Source organism: Amborella trichopoda, chromosome 11 (genome assembly GCF_054954075.1).
Source record: "Amborella trichopoda isolate Santa Cruz 75 chromosome 11, AtrichopodaSantaCruz75HAP2 v2.0, whole genome shotgun sequence".
NCBI classification, from domain to species: Eukaryota; Viridiplantae; Streptophyta; class Magnoliopsida; order Amborellales; family Amborellaceae; genus Amborella; species Amborella trichopoda.
Window position 1 is genome coordinate 44,202,297 of NC_142346.1, and position 23,137 is coordinate 44,225,433.

The window sequence follows — 23,137 nt, forward strand, 5'->3', positions numbered from 1 at the left end:
CCCCTTGGACTTGGGCACAATTGATGAATCAGATGATTCTGAGCTTGGAGGGAAATGATGTCCAATTTGTGCATGTTAATAGAGAGAGAAATTCCGAGGCTGATACTTTAGCGAATGAGGCGTGTGATTAAGTGGCCTCTCTTCAATTCTCCTATCCTCCGTGACTCTCCTTCCATTCCCCTCCCTACTCCCTCTTCTCTTCTCTTCTTTTTTTCAGCCTCTCCTCTTCCTTTATATTTTTTCTCCTCCTTATCATTGTGCATGTACCGCTTTCAGTCTCTCAATTAAATCCTTAACATTAAAAAAAATAAACAAATAAATAAATAAATGAATCCCGTAAGTCCACGTAATGACATTAACACCGCTACAACCATGGGCATAAATGAATGAATGTGAGAGAGAGAGAGAGAGAGACAGAGAAGATGTTGACATTGTTTACCGGCCTTAGAATTCGATCTAAAAGCTTTTTCTACAATAGTAAACAAGCTTCCAAATTGATTACCTGGATTAAATCCTGTAACTTGTAGCTCAACATCGTCTCTCTAGACTCTTTATTTTCACAATATATGAAGCCGTCGAACTTCAAAATGGATGGTCTAGATCAAATCGCATTACATTAGCAGGCCAGAAACCACCATTAGATGCCACTAGGTCAATCTAGACCATACGTCGCATGGATGGATTGCATGCTTTTGTCATATCATGCGGTTACAACATCAAGGAGAGAAGTACTATTGCTCACAAGACTTGGCCTCTTCTCCATACAACCTTGTCATTACAATGATACATATAGCTTTGCATTCCATAAAATGGCTAGATTTGACTACATCCATTTTGTTTATTTTTTATTTTTTGTTAGTTTAGCGGCAGGAATCGACCTTGAGATGTAGTGCTGCTAAATGTCAGCTACTAACCACTCAAGCCCATGCCCGATTCCTAGACTGCATCCAATTTTCCAAGCAAGAGAACAATGTTAGATGTCATGAGGCCAATCTGGATCATCCATCACATGTGTTAACCAGTACTTTGTCATATCATGTGGTTAGACTATCAGGAAGAGAGTTGTGCGACCCAAGAATCCTACCACCAACATCAGGGAAACATTCATGGCCTGGTAATGGTCCAACCCTCCCTTCACTATCCACCTTAATTGGGTACCTCATCAGATGACCTTTCATATCCTTCACTTCTTCGGATATGAACGTGCGCCAATTATACTCAGCAAAGTGGTTCACACGCGTTACGCATTCCATGCTCTCGGGAGTATGGAAACACTCCTCTAGGAAGCCCAGATGCTCTGCCCACAAAGACACCCTGTATCCATACACCTGAAAAGGCATGGCCCTTGCTCATCAAGTTACGCATATGAAGTGCAGATAAATCCTATAGAAAGTTTTGGTCGCATGTCTCCGTTTATAATGGAAGTATACCATAGAGGGTGCATTAGCCATGGTACCTATTTAGCTCTGTGTATGACATACATATGCATGCTATGGAAATTTTCGTTCATTTGTCTGTCTTTGTATTGGTAGTATGGAAAACTTCTTTCATTTGTCTCTCTTTGTATTGGTAGTACTCATGAGGAATATTTTGGTCATTTACAGATAAAAGTGGGGCTTGTTTTTTGGGGGGTAATTCAGTGGAGGCCCTACCCATTTTTTAAACCGTTTATGGTTTTTGAATGCGTTAGATGATAATGGAAGCCTAGACCTTAGCTGGAGCACTGGTGGTGCTACCACCATGATCCCAACCCCATTCTCAGATGTAAAAGTGGGGTTAGTTCCACTTTGTTGTTAATGAGATTTTTTTATTTTTTTTTATTTTCTTTCTGGATTCTGATATTGAATTGTTAGTAGTGTCCTTAAACATTTGTTACTGAAGTTTTCTACTTCTCTCTTCTTTTTCTTCTTTTGTTGTTTGGTCTCTTGGCTTGGTAAGGTTAGGGTCCAAGAGGGCTGTAACACTAATTCCCGAGGTTCAAAGAAAAGAGAACCACAATAGAAAGTTATCATGGGGTACTAAAAGTTTGCGCATACAAAACCGACACAAATATTATGTGGGTGCTAGAACTCTTCAAGACAAAAAAATCTGGCTGCTTCTTTGATTAGCCCGATTCCTTTTGTGTGTCAGCATACAGGTTAGCAAACTCTTGTCAAACCAGTAGTTCTATGCAAAACTAGAAAGAAGAACAAAGAAAAGAAATGCTAGCTTTGTATTGTTTTAGTAAAACTCTATTTGGTGCATACAACTTCTTCACTATCTGCAACCGTATTGTTTTAAACTCGAATAACCCATGAAAAGGATTTACAAACCTGACCGTGAGGAGGGCCTTTGCTTCCGGCCCATTTATGGTGAGGTTGATAAGCACCCATAGCAATTTCAGTGTCTCTTGAGCCATCCATAGATCTTTGGTTAATGTTGGCAGACCCCAGGATTACATATTCATCGTCCACTATCATTCCCTTGGAATGAACATAAACCATAAACCGACGAAACTTTTGAGTCAAGCCCTGCAAAAGAAATTATACCACTCTATAATTGGTCAAATATAGAGCATTTATGGCTTACTTGTGTAGCTTGATCATTTTACATCCTACTTAAGCATTTCTGGGTATTTCATCTTTAAGACATTTGCAAGTGTACCCCTCTCTCTCTTTCTTTTTACACACGCACGCATAGGACAGTCTGGATTCTTCATAATGAAGAATTCTAAAAGTGAGATTTCTTTTCGAACCTGAGACCCCAAAGTTGATGCTTTAAAATTCTTCTCGGATGCGACCCTCTAGCGACCAACTACCAAAAACTAGGTGTTTTTTTAACAAAATCAATTTATAGAGTTTGTATGGAGAGGAGTAGAATGCAATCCTTGAATGGATGGTGTGGTAGGTCCATACAGATAATATTAAGAAGGTTGATGGAATGGTGGATGGGAGTGGAAGAGAGTGATTCAGATGTTAATATCTTGTTCTCTCTGGTTAGAGTTTGTTAAGGTGAGAGTGGGGGAGTTCACTGGCAATTATATGGAGCAGGGAAACCAAGTGGTATGCTAAAGGACATGGATAATATCCTTCTAATTTTTAAGCTGAAAATTTGGAAGACTTTATTACTTCATTCGGTGACCCAACTAGTAATATTAAGGTACCTAATAAGAGATGAGTTAAGCATGGTCAAGAAGCCATTCGTGCGATCGATTAGGTTGGAAAACTGCATAGGGTAAAAGAAAAGGCCCCTCCAGCAGACTAAAGGTTTTTACGGCATTCTGTTTTGTTACCTCATAGAGGAAGAAGATTCTTTAAATGTGATTCACTAGGCTAGTGAGGCATTTTCTGTAAAACAAAGGCAATAAGGCTTAGAGGAGATTCCATAAATTCTTGCCTAATTGGATGTCTCACTACCACATGGATGTAGCGAAGCCAGATCTGCTCATTCAAAACAGGGTTTCTCAAGAAAGCTTAAGAGGAGTTTCCACCCCTTTTCTTTTTAGGAAACCAGTAATGACCATCTCATAACATCTCCTCTATCAATAATAAGTTTATTACAGTGAGCTAAATAGATGAGATTAATATAGGTTGCAAAGAACCATATTTACCCAAAGAAGAACCTCAGGAAAGGTGTGAACAAAATCATAACAACTCTAGCCAAGACGCTTTTAGAGGAAGGATGCATCCTCTGCAAACATTTGTAGTTGGACTATTAGACCACATGTTTCAAGCAACAAGCACAAGTAATAGATGCTCTGTTGAGGCTCTCGATTTCATTCTGAAGCAGATGTATTAGAGTTTATGCAAGTTATTTTGTTTCAGCAGAGACTACTAGCCCTACATCATTACAATTGGACCAAGGGGCTAAACTAAAGTGCTTGGTGTGTCCTTCCATTACATTGGACGGTACATATTTTAGGGCCCACACCACTTTTAGTACGGTCCTGATGCACCAAAACTGGGGGCTCCCTCTCTCTCTCTCTCTCGCTATATATATATATATATATATATATATATAGATATATATATATATATATGAATTGTTGCCCATAATTTCTCAAAGAAAATAAAGTGTCGAAGTAAGACTGAACCAATATTTTAGGGCCCACACCACGTTTAGTAGGGTCCTGATGCACCAAAACTGGGGCTCTCTCTCTCTCTCTCTCTCTCTCTCTCTCTCTCTCTCTCTCTCTCTCTCTCTCTCTCTCTCTCGCTATATATATATATATATATATATATATATATATATATATGCATTGTTGCCCATAATTTCTCAAAGAAAATAAAGTGTCGAAGTAAGACTGAACCAACTCACATCCCTTTATCCTATCTTCCCAATTTCCTTTTTTTTTTCCCAATCCACATTCGTATATGAGTTGTTTATATTTTACTTGGTGGAAGTAAGAAATACCAAAACGCTATTTTCTGAAGGTTGACTTGTTGATGCCAATCGTTCTCTTGGACCTCTTTCACGATTACCAAGACAGTAAAAATTCAAATAATCTTGGGGATGACTTTTGCCAGCTAAACCTGCTTGCTGAAGTGCTTGTCCAATAATACGATACATCATGTCCATTGTTTGCCCCTGTAACCAAAATAACACTGCAACATAGGACATCTACACAAATTCTATAATATGCACTGCCGATGAAATGGGAAAAAACAAGTAGAAAATCGCAGAAAGTGAAAAGCCATGTGTATGGTCATTCAATCAGTGCAATGAAAGGGATATCAACAGTACAATCTATGAATGGAGTTCGAAGATAACAATTCATAATATAACAATCCAAAATCAGTGAATAAGATTCAAATAATGGAAGCCGTCATCTCCTTCCAAAGCCAAATGAAACTTGATCACATAAAAGCATGATAATTAAGTTATCAAATGGAGAAATGGTCCAAATCCTTTTTCTTAAAAAAGAAATTTGGAAAGAAGATTTTAAAATATGCACACATGTTCATTAAAAGTACCCATTAAGGCTAGAAAATTTGTAGACCAATGAAAGAAGAGGGAGGGAGGGAGGGGAGGGGGGGGGGGGGGGTTAGAAAGTATAATTAAGAAGCAGTCGCACAAACAGCAACGGACAAACAAGAAGACCGAAATTACTCAAAGCTAACCTGCCAAAAGAGAATTTCCTGTACAGAAGCACTAGCTGGAACACCTTCAGGCCACATTGGTATCACTATATACACGGCAAATCGTTCATTTGCAACAATTTTGCTTGCAATTTTCAAGGCCAGTTCCATAGGTATTAAATTATCTGCACCTGCTCATATAAACAAAAATAATGATAAAAAGCATACCAATGCATGTGTAAGTGAAATATAAAGAACCGGTGTTTAAAATGTTTCCTAGCTAACTCAGAACCGCCCCAAGACGGCTTGGGACCAAAAGTGGATAACTCACCCTTGAATTGCCCCTTTTTTTTAAAAAAACGTTGTTTGTTCATGAAACCCCCAATCTGCCATCTCAATCTTTATCCCTCATTTCTTCACAAAACATAATGAAACTAGAGTCAAAATTTCAATTTTTGAACCCTCTTTGCCATCTTTACGAGCATTTTTTTTATAAAGAACCAAAATAGAAGAAACTGGGGATCCAAATATGGGATTGTTTTGAAACTGAAATTAAAGATCTTCGACTTCCCTCTCATTGTTTCACTAAATTATGTCAAATTTGTCCCAGCCCTAACAAGATTTCGAATCAAAACCAAAAGAGTATGGTTTTTATTTTTTTCCCCTCGACCAGATTTTCTGTGATTTTCTTTGAGTTTACTCTTTATTTGAACTATTTCTCTTAAGAAAACATGATTTTGAACATTTCCAACTACTCAATAAGATCTAAATCATTTGTTTGTGTGCCCCTACCAAATGAAATTGCAAAAGATGAAAAATTGGATTTTTTTTTCTTTGATTTTGAGCTCGATTTCTGAATCCAAATTAAATCAATATTTGTTCAAATAAAACTATATTTGGAAGTCAATTTTTCACTTTGGTCTGGATTTTTTATTTCTCCATGTTTTTTTTTGTCATTTTTTTTATCCCTTCAATTTTCCGTTTTCTTTTTTTTTTTTTTTTTGTCTTTGAAATACAGTGGCTTGCCAAGCCAACCCGAGTCAGGTGATCTAACTCAGTATGAGTGGGACTTCCAGATTGCAACTACATTTCAATTTCCTTCCAACTTGTACATAATTTCAAGATGGTGTCCGAACCTTCTACTCAAATTGCGAAATCAAAATTGTCTAGCTGCAAAATAAGGTTTAGGCAAATCTGCTTGCATGTGTTGTTTCCTTCTTACCATTAGGCTGCCATATGAGTTAACCTGATACAATTCGGAAAGCAAATAAAATCCAGTGGTTTAATCACAGGTTGATTGCAAAGAAAAGTAGCTCAAAACTACACAAGAAACGCTTCTATACGAAATGTTTCTTGTCATCATGCCACAGTATATTTAAAGTAAGATATTCAATAATATAACAGGTTAGGGAAACAAGGTACAAGCATCCCATCCAAAAACTTCTGGTCAGTTAAAAGCACCTTGTGATGCTGTTGCAAGATGGTAAGTCAGATTCTATAGGACAATCATTGAAGAGTTAAACAGGTAATATAATTTTTCTTTCAAGATTACTTACAACCGCTCGTACTTCCAAGGGTTGTGATTCAGACATAGTTGCTATAAGCAAGTGAGATTTATTATTAGGAATAAAACAAGAAGCAAATAAAGAAGCATAATATTTGGACCTGCATTTTTGTAAGATGGCCAATGATAGGAAGACCCCAGGAAATACTGGTTCTCGATGTATATAAAATGTTGGGCAGATCTTATTGCTTTGACATACGCAGCATGTATACTCTTATCTATAACCAGATTCTTCCCGCACACAAGATTCTGTAACAAAACAATGAGTCAAAAGATTAATTGTATCCTACAATAAAAGCAAAAAAAGTTAAAAGCCTCAAAACACAAAAGAAAAGTGAAAAAGGAATAAACCAAGGGACAAATCTAGCTGCGATTGTCCCAGATAGATCAAACTTTAAAAACTGTCACTGAAAATAGAATAGGTCAGTAAGGAAAAGTTTCCTAGGAGTCATATAAAATAGGGCAGTATACCATGCACAGCCTGTGGTGGTACAAAAAATATAGTCAAACACCTGTCATCCATTCACAACAACTGACAGTGGATGCCATATTTCTTTATAATGGATGTTCACCTTGGTAAGGTTAATCTGCACCATTTGTTATTAAGAATGAATACAGGTTCGCCAATAAGTGTCCCATATATCATACACAGGCTGTGTATGGCACCCTTTCTCTAGAAACTTTTGCATAGACTAAAAAACATATTAACCTTTGCTTCAGCTTCCTGACCAACTTTTGGAAATCCTTTTACTGATCCTGAATCAATTGACCGGAACACCTGTCATAGAAGGAAGGCACTCCTGCTCAGATATCATATTTGGCTATCAATAAAATTTCCAAGTTGGGTACTTTTGAAACACAAAATGGCAGACCAATTCAAACTTTTCAAGGACATTTTACTTTGTTCAACCTGCACATGCCAACACTCTCCATCATCTTCATGAGAAACCCATAGGTTAAAATCGTCACTAGGAACAGATGTAGATGGACTGAGTATCCATGAGATGCGCTCTAATTTTATCAAGGCATCGTCATGCCAATGAGTTACTTTTTTAAGCTTAAACTCTCGCCATTTCGTTGCTTTTCTCCACCGCTGCTCAAAATTCGTAAGTATATCATAAGCAGCAGGACCCTCTATTTTACAGTGCAGATCATGCCATGGTTGCCTTGGGCCACGTGTACAAGTCTGTAATCATTCTCAAAACATGAGAAGATAATTTAAAGTTGAATAATGAAATTGTAAACAATAAGAAGGCCACTAAATGCAAAGGACATCATCAAATGTCAAAATAATCTTCCATTAAAAATAAATACACAACATACATTAAGGTGATCAAATCTAAGCTATAATTTGACTGACTTTTAAATGGATTTGAGATTCACATATGACAACCAAATATAAGGCAAAAGATTTTTCTAGTCTAAGTATCCTGGAAGAAAACCTACAAACAATAATTAAAATTGCTTTAATTTTCTGTGCACTCCAAGAACGATTTGGTGTCATCAACTCAACACTAGTAACAGACGTGCCCTAGTAGAAAATCATCCGCAAAGAAATTTGACTTAACATTTACAAGTCTCATGTACCACACAAATAATAGTTCTCCACCCAGGTATGGGGTAAAATCAAGGTTAAGAAAAAATGGTCGGCGGTACCAGGCGGTGAGGGAGGGCCTGGAAGCCTAGGTGGGCACCCAGCATTTGAGGTGCCCAAATAATAATACACACACACATACACATATATGTATGCACATACATATGTATTATGTATTCATATATGCACTCCAGTAATGTAATAAATTACAATCATATTTCACAATTGTAATAAATCAGAATTCACTCAGTAATGTAGGATTGCCATAGAGCGCAATGCTGCTTAACACCTCAAAAGTACACCTGAAAAGGATAATGCCGATATACCAGATACACTTACTGCAAATGTTGGGTTGTGAAAGTCATTTGCAAAGACACTGTCAAGATCCCGAAATAGTCTGTGCTCAGGTGTATCATATCGACCATCACAAAGATCCAGGCCTCCTATGAAAGCAGTAATTTTCCTGTTATTTCCAGAAGCTTGGGTGTCAACAAGCACACATTTTTGATGATGCGTAAACAAGGTTCCTACAACCTGGATTCAAAAAGATAGTTTTAAAGTGGAGCCACCAAGTTTGATTACTTTTATATTCCAGGAATGAATAGGTAATATGAAATAGGACTAGAAAGGAATAGAGATAAAATACTGTCCTTCAAAAATAAGAAATATCATTATTCTTATCAAACACCATTAAAAGCACAAAAGTCAGTAACATGCTAATGGTTAAGTATAGGATACACAGGTTCTGTATGCTCCCATTCACAATCGGGCAATTAACTGTCCATCCTTATCAACAGATGGTAGAGATGTACCATAATTCCACTTGATGAACAATAACAGTGATTGCAGAACTAAATCCATCCGTCATTTCAGGACTGACAGTGAATGCCCAGCTGTATATGGCATATCACACAGCATACACTATACTCTCTCTTTGGTGATGACTGTCCCAATCCAGAATGTGGACAATCAATAAATAGCTCCATAAAACGGAATAGAATAAAGCTCCACATAGATCTCTTTCTCAACAACAGTAGGCTCTAGAAATTCTAGCGATCTAATGGGTAAAATGATAGAATATTCAAGTATGAATGGAGGGGCCAATTGAAATATCTTAATATAATAGTCAAGTATAGTTGGAGGTGACAATTGAAATATCTGAAATGTGCTTCTTTTTTAGCAAAGTAAAACATGCTTACATATCATTAGCTCAAGATTCCAGTAGCAAGAAAATCATAAATCAACACACTATGAAATATGCAGCATTTTAATGGCTCAATGAGCTGCAATAAAACTTAGCAACATGACAGTCAAAAGATAAACTTTTGATCTCTTAGATTTTGCATAACATAGTTGTAAACTACGGAAAGAACTGGTTAAATAATTCTTCCTAATGTCAAAATGAAGCCTTATGATCCATATGATTGTATAATGATGACTTGGGGCCCACACATACATAAATGCCATGTGAGTAGAAACCAAATGAATATTTAAATCACTCAATGTAACAGTTAAACTTTTGATCTCTTAGATTTTGCAGAGCATACTTGTAAATTGCTGAAAGAACTTTTTGAAATAATACTTATTGATGATATATATATATATAGGGAATGGATTCTATCAATCCATGGGCTGACAGCTACAGTGTCAGCCAATGGTCCAGATTGAATCTGAGCCGATCTGACAATCACGACCTTATTTCGCATTTGAATTTTCTAGGAAGCATCTATGCAATGCCTATGAGCGAGATACTACAATGATCTCGCCCATAACGCCATCGCCGTCAGCTTTTTTTCGACGGCAAGGATTTTTTGACCGCCACAGACTTAACATGTCCATGACGGTACTACCACAGACATGCTATAGCTGTGGCGGTCAAAAAATCCATCACGGACATAGCCATGTCCGTGGCGGTCGAAAAATCCACGGAAATCGCCATGGACCACATGTCTTCCGTTGTGGCTGCGTTCAATAAACCGCCACGGTCATAGCAAGTTCGTGACGGTGACGAACACTATTCATTTTCGCCTATAGCCATTTTTTAGCTTTTCCATATATATATATATATATATATAGGGTTTGTCTAGAGTTAACAACCCCTCAAAATACAAAGGTGAATGTTAGAAGGGGTTGTGATGAGTGTATTTATCAAAAAGATCATTACTTTTTGTTTATAAATTATTTTAATAGGTACCTTAACCATTAAGCAATGGCAAATGTGAAATTTGTACAAACGTATAATGGCATTTTTGAAGTTAGTGTCCTGGAGCTTTATTTGTAGAGTGGCTTATATATATATATATATATATATATATGGGATAATCTAAAATTTACCACCCTTCAAATTACAAAGGCTAATGATAGAATGAGTTCTGAAGGGTGGATTTACTAATTTTGTAGTTTTTTTATTTTTCTTTTAAAGTTACTTTTTGTGATATCTTGCTTATTAAAGTAAGGGTATTTTTGTGAATATCACTATATATATATATATAAGGCTCACAAAAGCAAAATAACTACAGGAAATATATTAACGGCATAATGACAGTCTTACAAGGACAAATATTATTAAGCAGAAGATACACAAAGGAGTGGATATATTAATAATAATCCAATTAACATAAATAACATGCCAAAATTTTATATAAAAACTATATTAAACTGCATAAGAAAAAGAAAAACAAATAACTTACATATGACACATGCAGAAACTTGAAAATAACTTCCACTCGTCTGGGCAGTAGTTGGGTAACGAGTCCCAGTTACAATCACACATGTAATACTTCAACAATTACTATTACAAATACTCTCACAACACTCTTATAGGAACGTGATCTGGTTGGCTAGATACACCACCAGATATACAATAGAGAGAGAGAAGAGACTTGCAGAGAGATTACAGAGAGAGAGTAGACTTGCAGAGAGCACTGAGGGAGAAAAACTTTTCGATGCCCAAATGAATGGCCTTCCTCCCCTTTTATAGCCTGTGGACTCCAAATCTTATTTTCAAGTTCGTCGGTGTTGGATAAGACCTAAAGGCGTTGCTGACATTGGTCGGGACTAAAAGGTAGAAAAGGTGTCGGTGATAGGACCAAAAGGTGTCGGTGATGTTGAGTGGGATCAAAAGGTGAAAGATGTTGTCGGTGAACAGGAAAATGCTGTTTATGAACAGGAAAAGATGTTGTCGGCAACGTTTACTATTTCGTCGACAGTTTACTATTTTGTCGACAGGACTCGTGTGCTTCTGGTTGCAGTCGTTCCGTCATGTGTATTATGGTATTTTTTATTGTGATTTCCAAAGTCCATATCCTCGTTTTCTTGCTCATAGGATTCCTCATTCTAAGTTGACGTGGACATAGCTTCTTCTTCTTCATCAAACATTTGGAGTAGTTTCTTTTTGAGTTCTTCCCTAGTTGAAGTAGGGTTTTGTTGACGAAGCTTATTTATATAGTCCGCCATTTTTACTTCTGTATCATGGGGTGAAAATGATACCTTTCTCATTCTTATCTTGTCTGGGTTTAGGGCTTCATTTTCGTACACATCCCACCATTTTATATATATTTGCTTGCCTATTTCTGGGATATATTCCCAATTATTTGTATAATCATCTGTTATATGGTATGACCATTTCATGATCCATGGTATTTGGTATAAAGCCATAAAATACATATGGAGATCTATTTTATTATTATTATTGTTATATTCTACAAACTTCCTTTGCGAAGCTTGAATATTAGGTGCAATATTTCTATTCCAGATCCCCACAATTGGAACCAACTTTTGAACCAATTTGGAAATTCTCCTGATATTGGTATTTTCATTTGTATGAACCATGTATGAGAATTATTAATATTCTGAAAAGCAAATACCTCATGCCATGCTTTGATGTATTGGAAATATTGATAATATTTATCGTTGAAACCTTCATTTTGTAATTTTCTAGGTTTCAAGGGGTCTGAGCCCCACTCTTAGTATGAAATTATTTTTCTTATTGAAATTTGGAATATGCTATCATATTGGTATTCTTTTTATAGAAATGGACTATGGTAACAGATCCGGTTTCAAGAAGGATAGTTTCATACCACTCTAGGCTTTTCTCTCCATTATTTGGGTGCAAATGGTTTCTCAGATATATATCGGCTACTTCCCATGGGTCTTTGGTTTATGAATGTCTTCTATTACAATGATGGTTATGAAAGAGGTTTCTATGAACCTACTTTTCTCTCCAGTTGTATTTGTAGCTATTGGTATTGGTTCAGGAGAAAAGGTCATTTCCTGAGCTTGTTTTTTAATTATTTGATTTGGGGTTATAGGTGATGAAGATGTTGCTAAGGCTCTACTTGGCATATTTATATATATATATATATATATATATATAGGAAAATGCTGACGTAGGCCCACTAGCCTACAGCTACATAGAAGCTCAACAATCTGGGCCGATCTGACGGACACGACCCCATTTCGTATTTTAATTTTAATTTTTGTTATAAATTCAAATCATGTGAAATTTTAGCCATCTACTCTTCTCATCAACGCGTACATAATAAAAATATTTTAAAAAATAATTCGTAAAATATAAATTGACCAAAATACCCCTACAATATTTTGAGGGTATCATGAAATATGTTTTTGATAGCTTTATTGGATTATAATATTTTAATGAACACACGCCCAAAATTTCAAGTGATTTGGATTTATATAAAAAAAATTAAATTCAAATACAAAATACAATCGTGATCATTGGATCGATCCAAATTCAATCTAGGTCGTTGGGCCTATATGTAGCTGTAGGCTAGTGGACCTATGCCAACATTTCCCATAATATATATATATATATCTATATATATATATATATATATATATATATATATATATATATATATATATATATATATATGTATGTATTAGATTCAACGTAGTAACCGATTTTGGATCCCTCCCCATTCTCAAACTCTTGCCATTTAAAAATAGATGTCGTCAGGAGGTAGTGGCCGTAGAAAATAAATCAGCAGCCCATTGGTTGTGGAAATATGAGGAACTGAAATACGAACTCTTATAACTCTTTCATTAAGATATAATAATTATTCTTGATATAAGTCATAGTTCACGAATATGATGATCAATCAAGGCGAACCCAAATTCCTTAATAAAGAGCTTAGGTTGAGCTACTTAGATCCGTTTCGAAAGAAAACTAGCTTAGCTTAGCTTCGTCTCTCTTTGGCGGGTGGGCATGCCCACCCCATCGCTTTACCTGTCCTATGCCCAGCTCATCAACATCCTTAACCACTCCTCTGTCAATCCTCCCCCCTCTCCCCCTCCCTGCTCGAAGTCCGACTTTGCTGCTCCCTCTTGTATCTTTCCTGGGCTTTTCCTTCCTTCTTTATCTCCCTCCTCTCGTGCCATTTCTATTCTAGATGCTTCCACTCTCAACTCAAAAGCTGAACTTCACTCTTCACTCGTTGGTTTCTTCCACCAGGCAATTTCAGAGGCATTGAAAAATGGGGGCAACGCTCCAGGCAGGAGCAGAGATTAAGGTGCCGGAGACTTTCTGACGGTTCTATCCATTTCTCCTTTCCCTCAAAGCTTAGTGCCCTTAAAGCTTTGAATGATCCTAGCCCTGGCAAGTTTAGAGGCGCCTCCCGATTCCTAACCCGATGGTCTGTAGATTTGAGGGCTTTTAGAAGTCAAAAAGTCTGGCTCACAACCTCCTCCATCCCACTTCATACTTGGTGCCTTGAAACTTTTAAAGCCCTTGGGGATGCTTGCGGTTCCTTTGTTCCTGATCATTGGAAATCTTTAAAATCCCTCCCTTTTGGTTCCATTCTGCTGATCATTGAGGTTTTTAACCCTCAACTTATTCCTCCTTGCCTATGGCTTCATGCGGCTAGTTCTTTTTACCAAGTATTCCTCTCTTAGACTGCAGCATCCCCACCCTCCCATTGCCATGCTTCCTCCCCCTTCACCATTAGGCCGACAGCACCTCTTCGTCCTTCTCCGATGAACCATAGGCGTCAGGATGATAGGACGGTTGTTTCTAGGTGTCGACATCATGACCGTCAACCTTTTCGTCCAAGGGCACCTGTGATTCCTTGAATCCCGGTCCCCCGTGTGTTTGTTCGCCCTGACCTTTCCCCCCGCTAATGCCTCATGTCCCACGCCCGGTATTTCCTTCGCTGCCATGCCACCCATGTCTGCTCCCCTGTCACCCTCTCATGCTTGCCATCGTAGGTCCCTTCCACGTCCGTAGCTGCCCTTATCCAGGTGTCATTTTCCTCTTCTCTCTCCCCCCGCTCCTCTCTCTTCCCTCCTTTCCCCCCACTGCTCCACCCCCCTCCCCCTAATTGCCACGTGCCCCCTTATTCTCACCCATCCACCGCCTTAGGCTCCCCATCGCTTCTCCCTAAGGCACCTATTTCTGACCTCTCGTGCTAGGTGTCGCTGATGGAGTCTCTCCCCCCTCCTGCAGCCGTTAATCTATCCCTTCCCTCGTCATTTCCTGGAGCCTTCTACCATGCCCCTCGTCTGCTACATTATCCCATGCTTTAACCTATCTATCTGCCCCCTCCTCGTCCTCTTTGACTCCTTCCTTGCCACCTTTTGACTCTCAACCTATAGCCCTTGATACCTTCGTCGGCAACGACATGCCTTGCCCCTCTCCTGCGTCACCTCCGCTCATTGACTTGTCTTCCGGCTCATGTTATTTCTCCCCCTCGCAGCTCCGTCTTCAACCAGTTGCGGCCTCCCTTGTCCCCTTTTGTTGCTTTACCTTCTCCACCTGACCCTTCCCCACCTAATCCCTCTTCCGACCGGTCGGAATCCATTCCTTTTGATCATGGGGTAGTTGAAGATCCTCTTAACATGGATTTCTCTCCTCCCTCTGGTGACTATTCTTGACCCCTAGGGATCTTTTTTGTTAGGAAGTATTGATGACCTTTTTGACACGCCCCTCCAACCTCTCTCCCCCAGCCCCCCGCCCCCTAACACACCCCCCCCCCCCCCTAACACACCCCCCCCTCCCTCCTCTCCTCTCCCCTCTCGGCCCATATATGCCTGCTCTTTCAAGCCAACCCATCCCCCTCGTTTCTAGCTCCACTCTCTTCTCCTGTTTTCCATTGGGCTGCTTTCCTCTATGCACCTGGCCAAGTCTCCCCTAGTCCTTATTTCTTGCCTGCTTCTCCTTTCTCTTTGCTGCCTCCCTCCCATTATGGAGGACCTTTGGTTCTCCCTTCCCCCCCCCCCCCCCCTTTCTTTCTTTCTTTCTTTCCCCACCCTTTTTCTTACCCTAGCTTTTACTAACCCCCCCCCCCCCCCCCGCTTTCTTTCTTTCTTTCTTTCCCCACCCTTTTTCTTACCCTAGCTTTTACTAACCCCCCCCCCCCCCCCCCTTTCTTTCTTTCTTTCTTTCCCCACCCTTTCTCTTACCCTAGCTTTTACTCCCCCCCCCCCCCCCCCCTTCCTCTGGCTATTATTCCCCGACCCAATATTGTGCTTGTTACACTCCCTCCTTCTGAGCCACTTTGTTCCCCTGAGCCTGCTGGCTCCTCCGCCCTTCTTTTGTGCCCTTCTTCGAACGACGAGCCCCCTCACCTAGTTCTTCCCCCCACCTTCGCCCCTACAGCCAGCCTCTGGTGCCTCTTCCTCTGCGGGCAACTGTCTGGATGCTCTTTCCCGTCCCTCTGGGAACCCATCTTCTAACCCATCTTCATCAGATAACCCTTCCTCTGACCACTCCCCACCCCTTGGGGAGCTCATCCTTCGTAGATGGCATGGATGTTACGCACGGCAGATCCGGAATGTGCTCAATGTCATGGGCTTCCCCTACAATGGCCCTGAAGGCCCTTTCCATTCTTTTTTCAAAGCCGATGCTCAACCCAAGTTTAGGGTAAGTAGGAAAGGCATGCGAGAGGTTTCAAATCTCGCTTGTAGCATTAACTATGATAGAGCTCCCTCTTTCTCTCTCCCGCTTTCCCCTGTAGCGGATGTTGCTCCTTCCTCTTTTGCTTTTCTCCCTAAACACTCCCCCAAGAGCTGCCCCCTCATTATTTATTCCAAATGATTTTTGTCTCCTGGAACATTAGAGGGCTGGGTATGCCGCACAAGAAAAACGTGGTCAGGGACTGTTGCCTCAAGCACCGCCCTTCAGTTCTTGCTCTTATGAAAACCAAACTACCTTCCCCCATAGTATTTCAACTTAGAGAAGTGTGGGGTCGACGCCCTTGCCTATGGGAGTCTTTACCTGTTGTGGGGGACCCCAGGGGGCATATGGGTCATATGGGACCCTACTGCCCACTCTTTATCGTTCTGTCATATGAATGGGTTCAACTGTGAAGAGGGGGCCGTGTAGTCACCCACCTTCAATACGCAGACGACACCCTTGTCTTCTGCAATGCTTTTCCCCTTGATCTTGACAATCTATTGTTTCGAATTTGCCACGGGGTTTAGAGTTAATTTCAACAAGTCCAAGATGATGCAGACTGCAATTGCTTACCAAGTTACCAAATCTTCTGCGGATAATTGGGGTTGTGAGGCTAAGCACCCTCCCTCTAATTATCTTAGTCTTCCACTTTGCATCGGTAACCCAAAAAAACGATCCTGGTCACACATTATCGATAAGGTAGATCGAAAGCTTGCAGGTTGGAAAGCCCGCTTCCTATCCTTGACTGAGAGGCTCACCCTTATAAAAGCTATTATGGCAAACATTCATGTGTACCATATGTCAATTTTCCATATGCCTGCAGCTATGTCTTCTTGGTTAGAACAACTCTTTCGCAGGTTTTTTTGGTCTGGTGATGCTACGAACCACAAGTTCCATCTAATCTCTTAGGAAAAACTTTGCCAACCTAAGAGGTTAAGGGGTCTTGGTATTTGCAACCTGAGAATTGTGGATTGGCCAAGTACCCCTTAAAGCCCAATACACCTCAACTTTATTCGATTGCTCGATTCCAAGAGGCTTCAGTGGCTGACAAGATGACTTTAGCTGGTGCTCTTCAAACCTAGAACCCGGTGTTCAGGAGAGATCTTACCAACTCAGAAATCCCCATTTTCTCCGAGCTAGCTGCCTTCCTCCAGAATTGTTTCGTGGCATTCCATGGTCAGGACCACATTATCTGGACCCCACCTCCCTCGGGTTTATTCTCGATCTCTTCTTTCTACCATAAACTCATCCAGCCACCTACTTTCCCCCTCTCCCTACATCCCATGTAGCTCAAGCATGGTCGTCCTTTGCCGCTTCAAAAATCCAGATGTTCATGTGGCTTGCCCTTTCCCAGAGGGTCCTTACTGTTGACCACCTTCAGAGGAGAGGTATAGCCCTTCCTAATCGATGTGTTCTCAGTGTGGTGGACAAAGAGAGCAATGCCCACCTCTTTCTTCACTGCCCATTCGCCCATAAGATGTGGGGTAAAGTCCTAAGCCTTTCCAACTGTCAGTGGGTCTTGTCAGCCAATGTACCCCAGATCTTAAACTCCCTTCAACCTATCCCGTGGCCTACAGCAGGTATCTCCCTATGCAAGTCTTCGGTGGCAGCAACAATTTGGGCCTTGTGGATCAAGCCTACTACTTCCCTTCAGGCATAACCCTATTGTCATTGAGGGTGACTGAAAGAATGGCATGGTTGGGCGTCTAAAATTTCTCCCTTCCCATGGACTCTAGCTCACATTTTTTATGAAATCGATCACCTATGCAGGGATATGCATGTCTCATCAAAGCATATATGGAGGGAATCAAACCAGGAAGCCAATACCCTAGCTAAGGATGCAGCTTGCTTGGTTAACTTGCAGATTTTTTGACGGCTCATTTTTTATGGCCCCTAATGTTATGACATTGCAATCTTTAAAAGAATGGCCTTTGTTTAGTTTTTGTTGTTCATGTTACTCCCCTATGGGGGTGGTTGATCATAGGGCAACTGTGTGAGTTTGTAATTTCTTTTCTAAGTCAATACAATGTTAACATATTCAAACAAAAAAAGAAGGTGATTCCAATGGCTCATTCCATTGATACACGAGTAAACAAAAGCATAGTTGTAAACTAGGCAAATGTTATTCATTTGTTGCAACTATTCATTCTCATGTTCAAATAGCCCAAAACTTAGAAGCTCCTTCTTATTCTTGCTAACAATGACTTTAAGGATGAGTTTGATGCCTTCATGAAAACCAAATGAAGATATTAGTTGATATATGCGATTCAAGCACAATACATTTCAGAGGCCATAACTTTTCACTCATTTCAAAGGTATACCAAAGCTCTATACATGCGAAATCCATTATGCTAGTTTTGCCGACAAAATCATCATCCAAGTCTCATTCCAATTATTTGATGTTGGTTACATAAATCTTGTTTCGCTATTATGCTTTATTAAGGCCATACCTTCAGTTAGACCAAGGTTCAGGATTCATGAAAAGATGTGGCAAAGTTTTATGCTGGCTGCCTACCCAACACAACCCTCCTCCTGTATCTAGGATTGGTACTTGCATGACCAGCTTGGGACTGGACATGGTGGAGTTAAGTTTTGCCAACCAAATGCGAAAAAAAAATGCCTCCAAAAACACAAAATTGCCCTCCGAAGTTTTCAGTGACGGATTAGGGGTAGCATCATCTTTTGTTAGGGGTGGCTGGGTGCCAATACTTTTCTTTTGTTAAGGATAGTTTTGTCATTTGTTGATCAGGTCCTACTTTGTTTAGGGCTTTAGTCTAGAGATAGGTTCAATGAAAGGAGGTCGGTAGTCTTGAGATATTATCTTTGTGATTCCTGGTCCCACCAATAATCATTGAAGCTTGGATTGTAAGCTTCCCTTATCTCTTTGAATCAATACACCAGTTATATAGCCTGTTCATTTCTTCCTACATCATTAGGTTCTCTTCCTTTAGTAAAAATTGTGATTGGCAGCTTTTATGAACATAAGAAAGTTGTATAGAAATGGATGGACAAAAGGGTAAGGTAGAAGTATATGGTGAATCTGTCATGACAGGATGCCCAGTCCAATTTTAGGTCATAACAAATCTTGAGAAACAGGTAGTCACCAATTCGGAGTTTAGACTTGATTTACTTGCGCTAAAAAGTCACTTTCGCATCTTGGAACCAAATGTAGTATAATTGCAAAATAATAAAAAAAAGCAATTAAAATATTTTTTTTCTTTTTTTCCTTTTTTTTTTTTTGTTGGAAAGCAAGATGAGGGAAAAAATAATTTAAAAAGCAAACCCATTTTCCATTTCCTAGCATTTTAATGTGTGAGTGGGAAATCTGAAGATTTAGTGTACATTCTCAAGTTACACAATTTCCAATTGCTTGCTTAAATTTCTTCAGAAACAAAAATTTGATTACTCACTAGCAGCACCGACTAGTCATTGATAACATTTCTTTTATTTGTTTGGTTCACATAGTCACCAATAACATTGACACATATATATCACATAAAAAGAAGCACTTCGTCAGAACAACTTGTACGGTACACTCGAGGTTTAAGTGGAGAATAATTAGCATTTCTTATAATTATGCTAAGCAATTATATCATGATACTGATTCAGTCAACAAAGATTAGCATGCTACCTCATGTTAATATTGAGGAATCTGAATTCAAGGAGTTACACATAAATTACTCAACCAGACCCCAGTGAAAAGTCACTAATCAAGCAAAAGATTATTGAGCTCACCTGTTGCTTGAAAATGCTAAGCTTATTGCTGGCATAGCGAGGTGACAACGCACAATGCACAGATGAATGCTTAAAAAACTTTAGAGTCTGCTCATCATGAGTTTGCATTACTCCTTCCTGCGATCACGAATAACTTTAACTAAAGGCATTCCAATCATAAATAAGAGCGGTAAATTACTTGAAAAAAAAATGAATTATGCCTGAATGATGTCCCCATCAGGCTTAAAAAGTGCAAAAGTATAAATTTAAGGCACCAAATAGGCTTCGTATATATCACCAAGTCACACAAGTAAAAAATTACACGTGATTAGCATACCTAAAGTTTCCATGAAGAGAATCAAAATCCAAGAGTTACAATTATATATCATTTGTAGAATACAACATTTCAACCAATCATGCCATGCTTCACTAAGAGATATATAACACCATTCCCATCTATTTCATGGCCAATAGTTTAAGGAGGTAGAAGTAATGCAGCCTATCAATTCATGGCCAATAGTTTAAGGAGGTAGAAGTAATGCAGCCTCAAGAGGCAGCTAAAACTGATCTAATCAATCTTAATCCATTAGGTTAAAGTGAACCAATGTCTATGAATCATTTCATTTTAGGAGGAAAAAGCACAATACTAACTATGGGCGCCGATACAACAGAATGTCATCACATGGTGAACTATGAAAGTACTCCAGCAAGCCCTGTAACAATTCTCAAAAGTACAAAGAAAAAAACACAAGGTATCAGAGTCATTTCATACTGTTTTCAGGAGAAGCATATCATGTGAAGTTTTGTCATCCCAAATGAGTAAAACAACTCTAACACCTTCTTGCGACTTAAACTTCAACAAGTCACCAAGTGACAATTCTCCCCCATTAGGCAATGGTCTCGTTGGCTCTCTTACTAGCTTCACTTTGTGAAAAATTGACCATCCGATGATATATATCAAATGATGTGCTTCCAATATAGCATGGCATATATCCTCCCAACACTTATTATGTTGTAAAAGCTTCCCCCCATCTAGTTGAATTTCAGGGAGAAGCTCATCAGGTACATGGGCATCCTGATAAAGAGTAACTTTCCCACCTCTTCTTAGTGGGAAATAGGTGTTGGGGACCCCTAGATAATCAGGCCCAGCTCCAACACCATCCTTATACAAAGGATTATTCTCTACAGGCCTGAACTGCATAGAGAGATGCAACTCAGGATAAGGTTTGAAAGGATTTCCATATTGACCAAGAATTGGAAACCAGCCTGTAATGGTGTTCCCAGTTTGAATCTTCTCCGCTGATATAGAGACAACCCCAATAAGCTCAGCTCCAAGAACATCATTGTCTTTAACTTGAAACTCCACCTTTGATACAGGGTGAGCTATAGAAACGTGGAACTGTTCATCCCAAGATGGGTCCTCACAGTTAGAGATGATCCTGGTTTGGGCCACTGTGGCTCCTGCTAGGCACACTGAAACATAGGGGTCACTGGTTATGATCTTGTGCTTACTACCTTTGTGTTTTTCCCCGTGCTTACATGGTATTTTGCATGTACCAAACATGGTGAAGCATTTTCTCATTCTCTCAGATACTAGGTCCATGTTTGGCAAAGATTTCGCTTCCAAAATCGACAAGTCAAGGTCGCCATGCAAGAAAATGACCTTCTCAGACTCAGAACCATGAATGGATTCAGCCATTACGACCAGGTAGAACTATCAGCTAAACCGCAGGAGGTTTGGGGACCAGCATCCTTGTCCAAACTATAAATTAGTCTGAAAAAATATTACAAGCATATCCAAGTCCATGCCTTCATAAAAGAATGGAATAATGCTTACCCAGATAATCTCCTATCCTGAAAATCAGTACTTCGAATTGAAAATTGCAGCCTGACCCAAAAATGGTAGAAGAACAATCTCAGTCTAGATCTGAAAATCAGGTGAAACCAAGATCTCTGAATTTCAAAGAATCAAGTGCAATCATTGCACAAGAGACCCGAATACTGTATCACCAAAAGAAAAACAACCCCGAAATACTGGGTTTCCAACATACATGCTCTTAATTCATGCTTCCCAAATAGAAAAACATACCAAATAACATGAGTGCAACCCAATACCCACATTAAACAAGGTGTTCGGATCGAGAAAACCCACCCATGTAACCAACTTTAATCAAGCCATTGAAACCCCCCACTCTTCAATTCAATTCCAAGCTTCCGAACAATAAACTACCCTACAATAATCCAATGCTTGAGTTCAAACCAAAACCAGTAAAATATATAATACTCAAGTAGACAAAAGGTCTGATATGCAACATAAAACTACGCAGTACACATTCATAGTCCTGGCATTCTAATTCTCGATCATAATGCGAACTGATCACCAACAAACAAGAAGTTTGAGAACCAAACAAGTCAAATATCGATAATACATGAAGAAACCATGATCTGGCAGAGAGAGAAAAATGAGGCCTTTATGGGTGGTTTCCTCAGCACCCGAAATGGTAAAACTCCATGACCCATGACCTGTAAGGGCCAATTAAGCTCCGAAGAACTGGAGCCATTTTTACAATATCCAAACTCATGAGGAGATATGGTTGAGAGATTCGAATGGAGAGATGAGAGTTGGGGTGGCTGGGCAGGAGGCATTTGCGAGTGAGGCGTGTGCATCTCCCCGCTCTCAGAGCCTAAAATGCCGCCTAGAGGACGGAGCCTGTAACAGAACTTGAATTTTTGGGGCAAGGGTAGTTTTAGCTCGCAAGTCCAGGACCCTAAATAGGGACTGTGAAGAAGCGAATCGCCTCACGGCCCAGGTCGGGTGGACATGTGTACCAGGCGGGTCTGAATTTGGGTATGGACCTAGACAATGGACCCAAAGGTTTGGGGGGTCTGGGTTTGCTTGACTTGGCCATGGTCAGGTCTAGGCCTGAGTCGAGTTGACTTAGATGGAGGTCAACCTAACTGGACCCAACAAAGTATTGACATGGCTACTCTAATACACAATGGACCTGCCTATGTACTTGCTGGGTACACATGAGTGGGTTTGGGTCTAGACCTAGATAATAGACCAAGAAGGATTCGGTTTCCGTGTAGTGATTCGAACCCTATTATGGTCGGAGCAAGGTCTAGGTCCAACTTGGATCCCATTGAGTCAGGTCAAGATGAGGTCAACACAATTCGACCGGACAAGCAGTTATATATAGGGTTTTGCACCACTCGACGGTGTATACCCTTGAATTCATCAACATTTTTAGGCATTTAGATATCCTTATCTTATAATGCATTAACTTTTTGTCTAG

The 23,137-nt window shown here is 39.7% G+C and overlaps 1 protein-coding gene across 6 annotated transcripts; it reads right to left on the reverse strand.

Moving 5' to 3' along the window:
• Positions 1-425: 425 nt before the first annotated feature.
• Positions 426-23,008, reverse strand: LOC18448359 (phospholipase D delta). 6 transcript variants are annotated; one of them, XR_016043555.1, is made up of 11 exons: positions 20,614-23,008; positions 19,863-19,979; positions 8,555-8,749; positions 7,532-7,807; positions 7,331-7,399; positions 6,723-6,870; positions 6,194-6,303; positions 5,100-5,248; positions 4,393-4,566; positions 2,313-2,510; positions 426-1,328 (listed from the first exon to the last, which is right to left on the reverse strand). XR_016043555.1 is itself a non-coding variant. In XM_006858428.4 (10 exons), the coding sequence occupies exons 1-10, from the start codon at positions 21,538-21,540 to the stop codon at positions 1,035-1,037; spliced, it is 2,547 nt and encodes an 848-aa protein (XP_006858490.1). In that variant the 5' UTR covers positions 21,541-23,008; the 3' UTR covers positions 426-1,034. The 6 variants fall into 6 exon arrangements, 3 of the variants coding, with proteins under 3 accessions (XP_006858490.1, XP_088706836.1, XP_088706835.1); XR_016043556.1 differs by having other exon boundaries at positions 7,522-7,807; positions 20,614-23,007; XM_006858428.4 differs by lacking the exon at positions 6,194-6,303.
• Between the last annotated feature and the right edge of the window lie 129 nt (positions 23,009-23,137).

Bases quoted from the DNA above. Each gene is read 5' to 3' on its own strand.
- LOC18448359 (XM_006858428.4), bottom strand. From the start codon at position 21,540: ATGGCTGAATCCATTCATGGTTCTGAGTCTGAGAAGGTCATTTTCTTG. The intron at 8,750-19,862 runs GTGAGCTCAATA...TTTTGAATCCAG, and splicing joins TTAGCATTTTCAAGCAACAG to GTTGTAGGAACCTTGTTTAC. The intron at 2,511-4,392 runs GTATTTCTTACT...TTTCTTTTGCAG, and splicing joins CTTCAGAAAATAGCGTTTTG to GGCTTGACTCAAAAGTTTCG.